The sequence below is a fragment of the Vigna unguiculata genome, chromosome 8, assembly GCF_004118075.2.
Source record: "Vigna unguiculata cultivar IT97K-499-35 chromosome 8, ASM411807v1, whole genome shotgun sequence".
NCBI classification, from domain to species: Eukaryota; Viridiplantae; Streptophyta; class Magnoliopsida; order Fabales; family Fabaceae; genus Vigna; species Vigna unguiculata.
Window position 1 is genome coordinate 23,245,642 of NC_040286.1, and position 16,723 is coordinate 23,262,364.

Genomic DNA, 16,723 nt, shown 5'->3' on the forward strand with positions numbered 1-16,723 from the left:
ACAATAATTAATCCTATGAGAACACGGTGTAAGAGTTTTACATTGATAACATGAAAAATACTATTAATCATAAATAAATTACACACATAACTTTTAATACAGCTACCTTATTACTAATTTATTCAAGACTTCAAATTATATGTATTATTTTATCTACATAATTATTACTGTTATTTCTCTTCCATAATATAAGTAATAAATAGTTCAATAATTACTAAATATGATCGGAGTTGAGGAAGAAAAAACAAATATTTGAAGAATGGCATAAGTTTCACCCTCTCGCACCGTCATTGAAGCTTGAATACAACAGGTTTGTCTATCGACAACCTTACATAAATTCATGTTCATAATGGAAGTACCAACATTCGTCTAAGTATAACTAATGTCGAATAAACTAAACTACCCATATGTACTCTGGGATGATCTATGGTGAAACTCTAGCCATTTGTCTTGATACCAGCTACTCTGCTTTTCAGTATCTTGGATTTTCTCCATTATGGACCACTGTTATAAATTTAAATATTAGATCATCATCACAGAGACATAGGCATCCATTGCAAGTAGTATAATAATAAACAAACTCTATGCAGCAGAGTACATACACTAGATTAGACACATGCCTCCCCCTCTATCCCTTCGCCACGTTCACGGGAAAACATTATTGGAACCCACAAAGGTGTACACTGCGCACCCCACCCCACCCCACCCCACCACTCTCTCTCCCCTGAGAAAAAAAAAAGCTTCAAACTTTACACCACCCCAACTCCAAATTTCAGGATCAGAACTCGTTTTGTTGAAATTTAACCCCTTTCTCGCTTACCCATTGGGCTTTTGGTTCGTGTGACCGTTACTCAAGGAACTAAAGTTGAACTATTTTTCTTAGTTGGATTCTTTGGGTTTAACATTTGTTTCATGTTTATGGCGATTGGCCTTCTTCTTTGGCTGTTACTGGCCAAGGGTCTTAGCTCGGAGGGTTCTGTGGGGGTCACATTTTCTTCTAGGCTTGTTCACCGCTTCTCTAAAGAGGCTAAGATTCATCTTGCTTCAAGGGGCAACGGTTCTGCGCTTCAATCGTGGCCTGAGAGGAACAGCTCTGAGTATTTGAGGTTGCTTCTTCGAAGTGACGTGACACGGCAGAGGATGAGGCTTGGCTCGCAGTATGAAACTCTGTACCCTTCTGAAGGTGGCGAGACCTTCTCCTTTGGCAATGTGCTTTATTGGTAAGTCTGGGAAAGTTCTCAGGAAAATAAAGTTTGAGTCTTTTGTTCCGTACTTTGTGATTCTTCCGTGATCCAATGAAGGTCTGGAGTGCTGTGAGTTAACAAGCTTCGTTTCATTGTTATGGATGAACTATTCATTTGTTACATGAAGTTGTCCTCATTTTAAGTTTTAGTCTTTACCTGAGAAAACGATAAAGCTGTTAGTTTTAGTCATTTCTAGCAATGGAGAACAATTTCTGGTGGTGTAAAATCGTTACAGAAGAGTGTTTATGGACTAAACCTTAAAATGGAAGTTACTTTAAGGATCTAATTAATGATTTAACATACTCTTTTTTATGAACTCTTTTTCTTATTGCAAATTATACCGACATCTCTGTGTTTTTCTTAAAGGGCTACACACTATACCTCGGGCTTTTCTGTAATGTTTACACTGACCCCTTACAGGGCTAAATGGTTTGATGACTTGGGTATTGGGGATGGAGATATCATGAATTTAACACTGTCATGTATTGGGGGTGGAGATATAAGGACAGAAACATCAGGAACTGCAGATGTGTCTGTGTAATTTTCTTTTTCTTTTTATTTAAAAGGGAAACTTTGGCTGAAATTCACTTAACTTTAACTAGGACTCTGAGTTGTTATTGAAGTGCACGCTCAGGGGTTAAATTTGAAATGGTTTAATTTGATGGATTTCCTGCTGAAAATCAAAGTGGTTAGTTGGTATACTTTTGGTTAAATGAATTGAAATAAAAGAAAAAGGGAGTTGTAGTGGATGCTATAGAAAGTTGGCAATGGTGTGTATGAACATCTTCATTGTTGGATTTCAGGTTGCATTACGCATGGATAGACATAGGAACTCCAAACGTTTCATTTCTAGTTGCATTGGATGCTGGAAGTGACATGCTTTGGGTTCCCTGTGACTGCATTGAATGTGCTTCGTTGTCTGCTGGTAATTACAATGTGTTGGTAGGTCTCTGAAATGACTTCATTTTCTTTCATGGTTTAATAATTTTTCATCTCTCAATATTGTCTTGTAGTTGCTATAACGAACTCCCTGTTTGCCCCATTTAGCTTTTAAAGTCTTTTGTTCGTGTTGAAATATTCATTTCGTGAATCATTCATCTTGTAAGCACATAAGATTCTTCTGTACGGAGCCCTTTTTTTGTGTCCTTATGGACACATGTGAAGTAGAGTGTTGAGGGCTATGGTAGGGGATAGCAGAAGAAGCCCAATCTATCACTATCATAGTACAAGTATCTGTGCTATGCTCGGTGACACTACATCCATGCTTCTTAATTATCTGTTAATAACATTAATCCTTCAAGTGCGGGCAACTCTTTTTTGACTAAATAATAGTACACTTTGAGTTCATATTTGGACTTCTACAACAGTCCTCCCAAATGAAGTAAGAAATTTAGCTGTTAATTTCAATGATTGATTGGCAGATGCCCCCTTTTATATGGGGGCATCTCTGGTGCAGGATAGGGATCTGAATCTATACACACCATCATTATCTAACACCAGCAGGCATCTACCTTGTGGTCATAAGCTGTGTGATCAACAATCCTTTTGCAAAGGCTCCAAGGATCCTTGCCCTTACAGTGTTCAGTATGCCACTGATAATACCACAAGTTCTGGAATCTTATTTGAAGACAAACTACATTTGGCATCTGATGGAAGACATACCGAACAAAATTCTGTGCAAGCCTCTATCATTTTAGGGTATGTTTAAAAACTGTTTCAAAGTTTTGTACTGTTTTGTTCTTTGAGGTTTGGTGTGTTTGGGCAAGATTTTAAGCTGGTTTGACTTGTGTCGGTGCTATTGACTATTGATCTGTATAAGTGCAGTTGTGGAAGGAAACAAACCGGTGAGTATTTAGAAGGAGCTAGTCCTGATGGTGTTCTAGGGCTAGGACCTGGAAACATTTCAGTCCCAAGTTTACTGGCAAAGGCGGGACTTACTCAAAATTCTTTTTCAATTTGTCTTGGTGAGAATGAATCTGGGAGAATTATCTTTGGTGACCAAGGTCATGCCACCCAACATTCTACACCATTCTTGCCCATAAATGGAGAGTTGTAAGTATTGTATATAATGCCTTGAATGCTGCTTTATTGAGATGCCATTTGTGTTGCATGTTAATTGTTTGAGCTGTTGCAGTGCTGCCTATATGGTTGGAGCAGAGAGCTTTTGTGTTGGGAACTTGTGTCTCAAGGAAACTAGGTTTCAACTACTTATTGACAGTGGATCTTCTTTCACATTTCTTCCCAATGAGGTTTATCAGAAAGTTGTAATGGAGGTAATTCCTTTTACCATAAATCTAATGGTGTATGATCATGCATAAATCGAGCTGAAAGTAATCTACGCTTGATACAGTTTGACAAACAAGTAAATGCAACAAGAATTATTCTCTCAGAATCAGAATGGGATTACTGCTATAATGTCAGGTCAGTTACTAAATGATTAAGCATTTAGGTGTTCAATCATTTTAATTTCATTTAACTCATGGCTTTTTCCGCATGACAGTTCTCAGGAGTTGATTAACGTCCCCCCATTGAAACTCGTTTTTTCTAGGAATCAGACCTTATTATTTCAAAATCCTATTTTTACTGCTTTTGCCAGTCAGGTAAGCTAAACCTCCAATTCCCTCTTCTCTCTTCTGGGGCTGTGTTTATTTGGTTGAAATTGAGTTAATCTTTTTATGTTGGTAAAAAATGTGATGTACAAAAGATAACCTTACATGTGGATCTAGGGTGACAGTTTTGTCTTTTGATGAGTGTTACTTTGGTGTCTAGAGATTGCCATTGACAGAAAGTGAATCTTTATGATGAGGTTGAGTTTGGATGTAGCTAGAAAGTAATCTCAGAAAGGTGGTTTTATGTTTGAATAAAGTTCCATGCTTTACTGAATTCTCTAGAAAAATCAACCCCAACACAAAACCACCTTACAAAGGTTTCTAAACTGCCTAAAAATTGAATATGGAAGAAAATCTCTTCTATTGAATTTCAGAGCAAATAATTATACGGTGTAGAATCCAGGATGAGTTTAAGACGCATAAAGAAAGTGATTTTGAATGATCTGATATTATATGAACATTGCTCATTTATGAATAAAAATGCCAATCTTTTATGTTACAAGTATGTTCTGTTGGATCTGGAAACATTTTATGTCAACCTGTTCATGATTTCTTCTGACTGTTAGAGGAGAAAACTTTTGTTGCTGTGCTGAACAAGTAAACATGATATCATAAAAGTAATTCTCAGGCATTCATTATAAAATTTCTTCTCTAATCAACCAGGATGTTTCTGTGGCTATAATTCTAAATTTATTAACATTCCTATCTTGGCTATAATAATTTTGATAAACACAAACTTCTGGTGCAGGAACAGGATTACACCGTCTTTTGTTTGCCCATATCTCCTACTGATAACGACTATGCTACCATTGGACGTGAGTATATCGCTGCCTACCCTATGAAACATAATCACATCACATTTTCTTTTATTTCAGCAGAGCCTCTATTTTTGTTCAGTTCAGTTTTCTGTTCACACATGTATTCTGATAGGCCAGTTAGTGGTTATGTTATATTTGCAATTTACATGATCACCCTTATTCTGGCTGACATTGATTATTGTCTTTCATTTGACACTTTTGTTTCAGAGAACTACCTGATGGGTTATCGCATGGTCTTTGATAGGGAGAATCTGCGGTTTGGCTGGTCTAGATGGAATTGTGAGTATTTCCTAACCCATAATTTTCCCAAATCTTCCTGAAAAATATCTTCTTTGGGTTCTCTTTCATCTTTACCAGCACAACTACAAAATGTTGTCTTTTCATGAACTTGTAGTTTATGCTAATCAGTAAGAATTTGCAGGCCAAGATAAAGCAAGTTTGACATCACCTTTCAATGGTGGCTCACCAAACCCTTTACCGGCAAATCAGCAGCAGAGTGTCCCTAATGCTCGTGCTGTACCACCTGCCATTGCCGGCCACGCCTCCGCAAAACGCTCTGCGGCCACAGCTGGACTCATCTCTAAACATTCCGTAGTTTCAATGTTACTGATATGTCACCTTTGGCTTTGGTCATATTGTTAAGTCTTATCTAATTTGCTTGTAAATTTCCCTCCTGATCAGACTCAACTTTAATGGGGTTTAGTTTTTCAATTTTGTAGGGTGTTGTATCTATTGGTTTAGTGAGGAACTTTTATTTATTTGGTAAATTCTTTCGGTTGTAGCCCTTCTTTCTTCTCTTTCCAGTGCATCATTTTTTTCTTCTGCCAGGGCACACCCAGATTCTCTTGAGCGTTCCTATTATGCCAATTCTAGGAAATAATGATAGAATTGAAGTGAACCAAACTGGTAGTATTGCACTTAATTGTTGGAAACAATGCATCATCAAGAATATTATTGTTTTTATTTCGAAGAATCATTTTATTAGCAAAGAAAAAAGATTAATATATGGAATAAAAAAAAATAATGTGAAAACTTTAAATTTGGAGAAAAATCATAATTGTTGTTTAATGATAAATAGAAAATAATATTATGTAAAAATTTATAAAATAAATAGATTATCTTTTCATGTCCTTTGACATGAAGTACATTTACATTTTTTAAAGTAAGAATTAAATCTAAACCTTACAATACTTTATTATAAGAGTATAAGAAAAGTTAAATATAAACTTAAAGTGTGTTTAACAGGATAAGAAATATCATAGATTTAGTCCATTATACAGTTATTAACACTCATTCCTTGGTTTATTCTAAGTGATGTAAGACTTTACAAAATGTATTATTTTTATTAGCCTAACATTAATTGCATATAATAATTAATTATTTCAAAGCATTGAATTTTTATTGTAGTTTAGTATATCAATCTTGCATTGTTTTTAAATACATTTGATTTTACTAAATTTAACTATAATTTGAGATCGAAAAGTAATTTAGTTTGATCTACTAGTGACCTAGTTTTGATTTTGTTAGCAGATCAGTCTTCAACGCGTCAATTCACTTTAACAAGTTCGTTTAACCACCTTTCAATCAGAATCACACAAGGAAATTGTAATGATAGAAGAATCTTCAAACTTCATCTGTCAACAATCTTAGAAACTTGAAAAAGAAAAAAAAAGTTGTTCTTACAACTTAGAGAAATCTTTTGTGGCAGAAATTTTCACCTTTGAGATTCATAATCTTTCAACTTTTACAATTATTCTTACTGGATTTGCCTGAGTAGTCTTTAAGGTGGATTAATATACTTGTTAACGTGCAATCGAGCTTTGAATCATCACGAGGAGAGAAGTTCATCTATAAAGACTATGATGTTCAAGTTAGTAAGAGATTTTAGAGTAAGTATTGATGAACTAGAATTTAGCCGCATTAAATTCATACAAAACCAAAATTCTCCTAAAATGTAGTGATATGGAACCTCGAGTGTTAATCCTTGGAACAGGCAATGTGTAAATGCAATTGGTTGTGATTACTTTGTGGTGGGAAATTTAAACTAACAAAAACACTAAAATCTATTATGCAATGTATGCCTTAAGACTACAACTACAAAATCTAGCTCAAAATGTTTATTTAATGAATGGAATGATGGAATGGAAACTCAACATGTGCTGGTAGACACTAACATATGCATTTTAGCAACTAAAACTAATTAACAACCTCTGCCAATAGAGAATTGAAAACTGTTCAATGAAATGCCTCTTCAAACCCTAGTTTTCACAATGTGTTTGATGAAATGCATGAATGAACCTAAGTAATTTCCGCAATGCAATGATATGGAGCTTCCTAAATGACTCTAACAACTGAAGTATGAAACTAAAATTGGAAGGAAACAATTAAAACTTAAAAATGCATTTAAAATAGATTATGCAGTGAAAGTGCAATGAAACACTATTGTGGAATGGTGTTGTCACAAGGTAATTGCGAAAACGATGAACTAAAGAGTGTGAGAATGAAATGACACCACAGAACACTACAAATCAACCTTGTAAATGATTATGAAACGAAAATGAACTCAATTGAAACCTTATAATGCAAAATCATCAATTAACTAACCTGGGTTAATAGAAACAACAGAAAAAAAAAACTGTAAAACCTGTCAAGTGTTTGATCTTTGGATTTTACTTAAAAACTTGAAATTAAAGGATGGAATAGGTTCTAATCTACCTAAAGTCACTTACTAACAAAAATCATATGAAAAACAATGGATTAAACGATTCAAATTGAAGAAAATTCAATAACCTATATGAACTTTGGTTCAAGAAATTAGAACTCTATGTTGATTTCTCAATAGCCAACATTGATCCTTAATCAGTGGCATTTTGTGGTCTTTTGGACACAATGAGTTAATGACATGGATCCATAACCATAACTCATTAGGATATGAGAGAAGAATTGAATCAAACACATGTTTCCAAGAAGTTGAACTAAAGAATTATGAACAACAAAGAAAAGAGATTAAACGAGCAAGAATCTGTAGTAGCAAATTGAATAAAATTAATCGGTAAAACTTGAAAAGAAAACATGTATTAAACTGAAAATACCTAAAGGAAGTCACAATTCTTGAAGAACTTGAACCTATCTCAATTAGATTCTTGAACTCTACGCCCAAAAAATAAATGAGAGAAGAAAATGGAGAGAAAAAAAAAGAGTGCTTTCTGTGTATTGGAAATGTGTAATGTGGTCCATAAGTTTATGGTTTTTTTTCCTCATATGCAATGATTCAATCTCCTTATATTCATTAAATAGTTCTAGTTAATTCCTATAACTTATAAAAACTAAGAAAAACTCTCTAAACTAACTAGACTAACTAAGGTGGTTGACTAGTCATGTGTAACAATGGATGATAAATTGAGTCATCTTCCAACCCTTCTGCTGCTTACTCCAATTCAGCACAAGTCTCTTTTAATGTCCTAGAGTCTTCCAAAACCTGTACCAAGTTTAGAGTTGATTTGCAAAAAGTGAATATGAAAGTCAACTCTACAGATTTTTAGCCAAAGATTGAACAACTAGGTTGCTTTGCTGCTGTTTTGCTCTTGCTTTTCTTGCAATCATACTTCCATCAACCTTCATTCACTATCCCTGATCAAATTATTCTACACTAATACAAGCTTCACGAGTTAGCCATATCAACCAAATGGAAAACACCTACACTAAGCTATTTAACAAGTCTAAACTTAACTAAAACTTGAAACAACTTTTACAAACTATCTTTATTTACTTACTATGGCTCTAATTAAGTAAAGCTAATAATTAAAACAATGTATTGATCTAAAGCTAAACTACCAAAGTAGGTAAAGCCTAAATCCTATCAACATTAGATTACTTAGACTTGCTAACCAAAACTAAAGTCCTAAGTGCTATGAGAACTAAAAGACTAAAACTAATAACCACTTATTCAAATATAAACAAATGTACTAAAATTACTCTATTAGCATGAATTATAGAAAAGAAGCGAAATTACTAAAAGGAAAGAATATAACGTAAAATGAACAATTTAACTAGATGAAGCACTAATAATAAATTGGCTAACCGAGTATACATGTATCCAACCCTCTCTCATCTGATTAGAGTGACACTAAATCAGCTGAATTAACTAATGACATACAACCAGCCACAGGTAATTGGGCCTCTTGGTCTAGACCCATCTCGTAAGGGCCTAATAGTAACATAAATAACACGTCACACAAGATAAATTAATTACGTTTTCATTAATTACTACATTAATTGCTTGTTGACGTACTTGACTAATTTTAGCATCATAATGTCTTTTAGAGTACGACCCCAAGTGTTAAGAGGATGAATACCTAGAAAGAGGAGGATGAGTACCTAGTTGGAGGATGAATACGCTAGAAATTAAAGATTGACATGACTTTTGGAGTTTCTACAGAATATGTTTGCTATGTTCTATAATATATATATATATATATATATATATATATATATATATATATATATATATATATATATATATATAACATTGAAGGATAAATTATTTTTTACTTTTTTATAATTGTGTTAAATGAATAAATAAAGGTAGTGCAATATTTATATAAAAATATATACCAATGCGAGAAACTTATTTTATGGAAAATATATTAATTTTGGAAACCATACTTTTTTTATAGAAATGTTACTTTTAAATAATAAAGGTAACACCATACTTTCATTTTTGGATATATATATATATATATATATATATATATATATATATATATATATATATATATATATATATATATATATATATATATATATATATATAGAGAGGTATTTACAAGATTGTAATATAAATTATTTTTAACATTTTTATAATAATTGTGTTAAATGAGTAAACAAATATAGTGCGATATTTGTAAGGCTCACTAAAAATGTCATATTCCTTCTACCCTAAATTAAAGAGCTGCCCCATGTGAGTTAGGCCTAAGGGTTGGCCCAAAGGGGAAACAGACCCTAAGTTTGCCCTAACCCCCATTCCTCTCACTTTGTTAAAACAAATTTCCTAACTCCTTTGAGCAGTCGTTACCCTCTTCGATAGGGTTCAGTCTTGGAACTCCGTCGCACTTGTTCGAGCCAATTTTGTTCCACCTCGCTAAACCGCTCTAGGAGCTACTGCATTTCTCTGTTCGCACCCAAGAACCTAGTTGTTAGCCTTTTTGCAGATAAGGGAAGCTAGTTTCACCCTTTTGTTGTGTGTATTCAATTTATGCTACTGTTTTATCGTTATAATATGCTTGGTGTGCTAATACGAATGTGTGAACGACATTATTGAACCATGTGTGGGCTGTTGTGTGTTTGTACATGCGAGAACAGTGGTGAACTCTGATTTTCTCGCCCAAGCGAGCATGTCTTGCCTAAGCGAGATCAACAGAGGCTCGCCCAAGCTGCTTCAGCTCAAGCGACCCACGTCCTTTCTGAGCAAGCGAGCGTCTCGCCCAAGCGAGAGGAGTCTCGCCTGAGCGAGAGCCTTTCGCTTGAGCGAGACCCTTCAGCCTGAGCGAGGAGCTGGGCGAGGTAGTGTGGTGCTTGGTTGTTTATTGGTCTTGGATGATTGGCACTTGCTTGGGTATGATTGTTATGATGAAAAATATGTAATGAACTGCTATGTATGAGTGATATGATTCATGGATGGTGAATGATGGGTATGGTATAAACTTGACATGTAAACTAAATGAGATGGTTGGTGTTAAAGTGGCATGGTATTGACATGAGCTGAAATCCCATAACCATGGTTTGAGAGAAATGGATGGGTATGGAACCACTGGGAAAGAAATGAAAAAGGTGAATTATCAAGAGATGGCACGTGATGTATATGTATATGTGTAATAAATATTTATGGATTGGTCTGGTATGCTTGGTCTGTGTCAATGCATAATTCCTTGGAAATCTCTAGGTGGGATTTCAGGGTCGTGCTTTAATGGTCGGGACGTAATTCCATGGCCCCTGTTAGTGCGTGTCCATGGTGGTTCCCCATCTACATAACTTGGTAAGGATTCAAGGTAAGGATTGTATCTTGACACTCTAAGGAGACAGTTAGTCTCACTTAGAGCGGACTGACTCTTGTGGTGAGAGTAGCAGGAGGCCTGAAACTCATTAAGGGCTAACCTTGTGTATGAGGGAATTGATTCATTGTAACACTTGTAACACATAGCTCGGGGGTGAGCAGTGGTATCCACCACAAGTGCAAGCATTCGCTGAATCCGACCAGGTTATATGTATCCGGATGAGTCGAGTCGAGTCTTAGTGTATTGATTTGGAAGGTCATAACATGCTTGGGTGATGTATGTGATGTATGTATATTGGACTGCGAAAGTATATCTGGTTGCATTGATGAAATCTTTATGGCTCTAGCTTATCATGTTTGCTTGTTTGATTGCTCTGTATGTTGTTCTTCTACTTTTGCGATGATCATCAACTTGTTGATGTGAGCAGATGCGAGAAGCACTCGAGGTCAACCGGAAAGAGATGATTCCGCTGCATAGTTCGTTTGGGTTGGACATCGCGTTTTGTTTGGGCTTTTTGTTAGGGCTATGGCCCATGTATGGCTTTACTCTTTAATAATCTATCTTCTTCTGTTAGACTTTTTAACTGGTTTACTTTTAGTATCGTGGTATGCCTAGGATTGTAGGAATTGTGTTTAAACTATTAGACTTTTTAACTGGTTTACTTTCATTTTCGGATTGCTGGTAATGAAAAAAAAAACTAATCCCACATGTCTTGTAGAAGGTGAATTTAAAGTTGTTTATATTTAGTAATAGATTTGTTTAAACGGTACTTTATCTCAATTTTGTAAGAAAGAAAAAGAATTAGGTTTGATTTTTTACAAAATTTGGAACTTATTCTTTGTTATTCATTAAAATTTATAAAAAATAAAAATCATTTATGAATTTTATTTCTTATTTAATAAATTTAATTTATAGTTTTTATATTTTAATAATATTTATCAACAATGACCAGAGTATTAGGAAAAATGTGCTAGAAAGTTTGATGTTAAGGGTTCTTATTTTTTCAATACCTCTAATAATTAGGAGGAGTCTAATAGTTTTCTTCTGCACAAAATGAGCACGAGTTGGGACAAAGAGTGAAGCATGAAGAAGGTCACAACAATTTTTTCAATCTTTTTGATCGCGCTACTTTGTTTGCACGAACTCGTCCACGTATCTTCGTCATCATTCTTATACGCACGGCAGGTAATGGTGCATGCCTCTGCACTGGACTCTGAATAAACAAAATGTGCGATGTATAATTTCTTATACGCATTCTTTTATTTGAGATGAGCAAGATATTGTAGAAATTGCGTCAAAACAAATAGGCAAACTACGAAGGATTTCGAGTTTAGGATATGAAAATTGGAATAGTGAGTTTTTAGGGTTCAAGTTCATTGTGTTGAGCTACGAAGGATTTCGAGGTCACAAATAGTTCAAGTGCTAGATTATAAGTTTTTTGGTTGATTTAATTATAATCTTTATGTTTAGCATATATTTCATCTGAACCATGATTAGGAAGTTAATTCTCGTTTTCCTATATCTTTTGCTCCAGGTCTATGAGGAATCTTCTGGTGAAAGGTATTTGAATGGATTCGCAATTTATTTATTGTTAATTAACTCCATCAGCCAAATATGTCGATGGTTTACTTTACTTTGATGTTTAGCTTTTGTTCCTAACTGATACAGTTTCCTTCCTAGCTACTGATAAATATATTGAACTCATTCTTCTTTATAGTTTAGCTTGTCTCTCATGATTCAGTCGTGCGTGACTCATGTATTTTCAATGTAGGAAACTTGAACAGGAACAGGGACAAGAACATGTTCAAGAATTGCATTGCTCCAGGGAGAGAAGTAGGGCAGCTCGGAAAGTGATAGAGGAGGTATGAAAATTCCTTTGGCAATCATTATGAATCTGCAACATTGCAGTGTTCACTGTTAAGTTATCTAAATTTCTAATCAGATCCATGAATATTGTTAAAAACATGTTAATAAGAATTTTGGAAACACGTAGTTTCAATGTCTCAGGTAAACATAATAATTACGAAAATCTTACTTTTGTATTTATTGACTCATTAATATCAAATCCCTAGTTTAAACAGATTTTCAGGACACGCTTCTCTTTTTCTCTCTGAACGGATATGTTCCTTGTATGCTTTTGTAGTATTTGATGCCATTTGTGGAACGAGAAAACTACCGGCTTTCAACTAAATGCACACTTCACCCTGAAAATGATATATTTAGCGATCAGGAAGAGCATAAAATTTTCATAGATAGACATGAATGGCAGTGTGGATATTGTAAGAAAAGCTTTCGGGAAGAGAAATTTCTTGATCAGCATTTTGATAAAAGACACTACAATCTTCTGAATGTGGTATGTCAATTTCATTCCTTTATCATTGTCCTTGGAAGATACATAATGTGCAGTGCCAGCTTTTCATCTTTTAATTTTATCAAATTATTTGATGAGTTTGAAATTCATAATTATCTCAGTCATACTCACCCTTTTTTTGCACTGAGAAGTTATATACTTGTGAGTATTTGGCTTTGTTGTGATCTGAATATTTACTTTAATGTGTCCTTTCTGTTGTCTTTCATTCCTTGTTCCTTTTAAATTGTAACTTTTTGTTATTTCTCAATACCTGATGAGGTCAATAACCAAGATATACTAAAATAGTTATACCATAATACATGAAGTTATCTGATTTGTTAACTCAGTTTGTCCCCCTTATTATGGATGACCGCAATTCCTTGTTCCTTTTAAATTGTAACTTTTTGTTATTTCTCAATACCTGATGAGTTCAATAACCAAGATATACTAATATAGTTATACCATAATACATGAAGTTATCTGATTTGTTAACTCAGTTTGTCCCCCTTATTATGGATGACCGCAAGGGACCACTCACCCTTCCTCCCTCAACTCCTGAGCAAGTTTCCTTAAATTGATGTAATTCAATGTTTTTCCTTGTGAATAAGTTAATTTATTTGATGGCTACCACGAGGAGATAAACAATTTTGTAGTCTGAGTATTTCTTACTGTGTGATCAGTTAAGTCATTTAAATATTGGATGTGGAACCAGTGGAAACAAATTTGGGCCTTTTATGGTAGTTTCAAAAGAGTGTTTGAATCTTACATCAATTTTACTAGCAGTTCTTTTTTATGCTTTATTATTTATCAGAAAATGCTGTTTCTATTGGTGGGCTATTTAATGCAGAGTCATGGTAAATGCTTGGCTGATTTATGTGGTGCGATGCATTGTGATGCTGTGATGAATTTCAGATCCCCCAGAAGCAAGTGTAATCTGGCAGCTGCTGCAAGAAATCGTCATCTATGTGAGGTTGCTTTCATTTTGTTTTGTTTCTTTCACTGTTCATTGTATTATCAACTATTCACCTAATCCATATGCACTCTTTACTCAGAGTCTTGCTGACAATTGTTTTCCTACAAGTGATGGTCCAGCAGCAGGACGCCTTCATGGTATACTTTAATTTATTTTTTCAGTTTTCTCCGTATTGTTCGATTACGATGTTTCTTGTCACTTTCCCACACGTAATTTAATTATGTTGTGGTCTTTGTTAATTTATTTCTTACCCAATTTCCTGATATACTGGTAGAATTGTTTCTGCACCAATTTTGTGATGCTCACACTTGCTCAGGGAAACATAAACCCTTCTCTCGAGGAGGCAAGGTAAAGCCTGATTCATTGGGATATTCAATACGCCTTTAATTAGAAATCTGTCATTGCTAACTCTATTGGTATATGGAAATCTATACTCCCACTCAAAGATGATCTATGTTGTGATGTTTTTTGCCTAATTGGCAAAGTCTCTCTGTAAATTGAAAAAGCCTTATTGACATTAGGTTAATGCTTTTACATTTTTGTGTGGCTCAAATTAGATTCTAATGTCAAAACTTGTAGTCACAGAGTATCTTTCCCTTTCTACTGAAAGGTTTTAAAACTTTTAAGCGTTAGATTTTTGTCTTTTCAATTCATTATGCCATAATTTCTTAAGACTTACACATTATAACTGATTTATTGTTACAGTTAATTCTTGTCAATAAAGCTGTTATTTGTCAATCCTGATATTTTTCCACTGCAGGATCAAAGTAGTTTCTTCCGTCTGGCTGCTGGAGCATTGATCTTGGTGCTACTTCCTGTGTTCTATCTTTTTCTTTATTTGATACAAAGGTACTATTTCTATTTTGCAAATGTGATTTAACCTATAATGGGTCCAAAATTTCTGAACACTATTTTGGAAATTGTAGTGATGTGAAGAATCGAACCCAAGAGCTTCGTCGCATTTCAAAAGCTGGATGGAAAACAAAACCATCATGATTGGTAATTATTTATATCTTTTAGATGGGCATGTCTGGGTAATTGAGTGGCGGAATGGGATGCAATGACAACAAAATTGCCATTGATTGTTAGTGGAATATGTGGGTCATCTTGAGATGAATACGTTTTTGAGACAGAATAGTTTTGTTTGTCGTTGCCATTAATTTGCAGCGCATACATATTCCTCATATTCATGTCTCCAACTATTTTGCAATGCCGATTTCAGTCACAAATATTAATCCATATGTAGTTGTGTGTCTAATGTAGTTTGTGACAGAAGACATCAATTTAAAAATGTATCTAATTTTATTTTTTTCTAATAGTATGATGTTAATGTTGTTTGTTTATATTTTGGTCTTAAGAAGTGATTTACTTGAGGGCTAACAAAAGGGGTAAATTTGAGGTGTGATAAATCTTTAATATTGAGCACAGTTACGTAAAACTCGTGACTAAATTAGTGTATATATTTGCAAGTCATATAAAGTTGCTAGAAAAATTGTTGTTTCATGATTTTAGCATTTGGCTGATGTATTTGTGCGTGTTAGTAAAGTTTCATGGTAAAAGATTCTTGAAATTTCTTTTTTCAGTCTCGACTGTAGGGCCTGTACGAGAGACTAATTGGGATGAATTGGAGAGTCTGTTATTTGTTTGGATTGGAGCACAAGTAAACAAGATATGGAAGCCATTTAAACCGCTAATGGTGCCTTGTACTCAGTTCAACACTGTTATCTTCATGTTATAAATTGAAGACGAGCTTATTGGTTAGTGCTCATTTGAATGCTCAGCAGCGCATTTAGACGTTCCATGCTATGTTGATAGAATATAGCCGCTGATTTGTGTGCATTTAAATGTGGTCCAACGGGCGTTTAAATGTACTCAGTTCACTTAGATTGGTATAAAACAATGTTACCAACTTTGTAGACTTTTGACAAACCAAAGGTACTATGTAACACACGAAACAGTTGCTATTCCCTACTTCGGGAGTTCATTCAGGTTTGTGCATATCAAACTTGAAAAAAATCAAGGGCCAATCTCAGGAATTGCTAATGGATATCACTTCTTTATCGTCTCATGTATTAATTTTTTATTTGTTTTAAATGTATTTCTAAATTCCTAGGTTGGGGAAAGCGGAATGATTGATTCCTCTTATTTAGTTATACCGTAAGGATCCTACAATCTCTCGTGCTTTTGATTTGTTTCATGTTAATTCTATTTTTTTTCTTTTTTCTTTTGTATATCATTCAATTGTGACGGGATTTTGTTCTGTTCATAATGCTATTATTGGACTAGCCTTAGAATTGGAATTGGGTTCAATCTCTTAATTGGAAACTTGGTTATTGAGTTGAATAGTAAGACATTTTACCATAGTTGTTGATGTCCCAATAATACAGCTTAATTGTGAGATCTCATTGAATTCTCATGGCTTATATTAGTTGAGAACATTTGAAAAATTATAGTTTTGGTTAAAGCAAAGGAGTTAAATGTGGAGGAATTGATTTAGTCCAAAGCAGCAGATTTTATCTTTCATTCGCTGGTAATTACTTGGATTAAGAGGGTAAGGTAAATAGTTTTAGACGTGAATATGGAGAAATCTAACCCTAGCCAATTTTAATCATTTGTCAATCCATTTACGATCAATGTGATTTCAATTATGTATCCTTTTAACCAACTGTCGATTCA

The 16,723-nt window shown here is 34.3% G+C and overlaps 1 protein-coding gene and 1 pseudogene across 2 annotated transcripts; both read left to right on the plus strand.

Moving 5' to 3' along the window:
• Window positions 1–596: 596 nt before the first annotated feature.
• On the plus strand, window positions 597–5,452 carry LOC114193139 (annotated as a pseudogene).
• Window positions 5,453–11,705: 6,253 nt separating this feature from the next.
• Window positions 11,706–16,170, plus strand: LOC114193201. 2 transcript variants are annotated; one of them, XM_028082919.1, is made up of 10 exons: window positions 11,707–11,909; window positions 12,259–12,284; window positions 12,496–12,586; window positions 12,868–13,077; window positions 13,922–14,044; window positions 14,127–14,184; window positions 14,322–14,395; window positions 14,808–14,896; window positions 14,974–15,046; window positions 15,631–16,170. In XM_028082919.1, the coding sequence occupies exons 1-9, from the start codon at window positions 11,808–11,810 to the stop codon at window positions 15,041–15,043; spliced, it is 843 nt and encodes a 280-aa protein (XP_027938720.1). In that variant the 5' UTR covers window positions 11,707–11,807; the 3' UTR covers window positions 15,044–15,046; window positions 15,631–16,170. The 2 variants fall into 2 exon arrangements, with proteins under 2 accessions (XP_027938721.1, XP_027938720.1); XM_028082920.1 differs by lacking the exon at window positions 12,868–13,077 and having other exon boundaries at window positions 11,706–11,909.
• The last annotated feature ends 553 nt before the right edge of the window (window positions 16,171–16,723 follow it).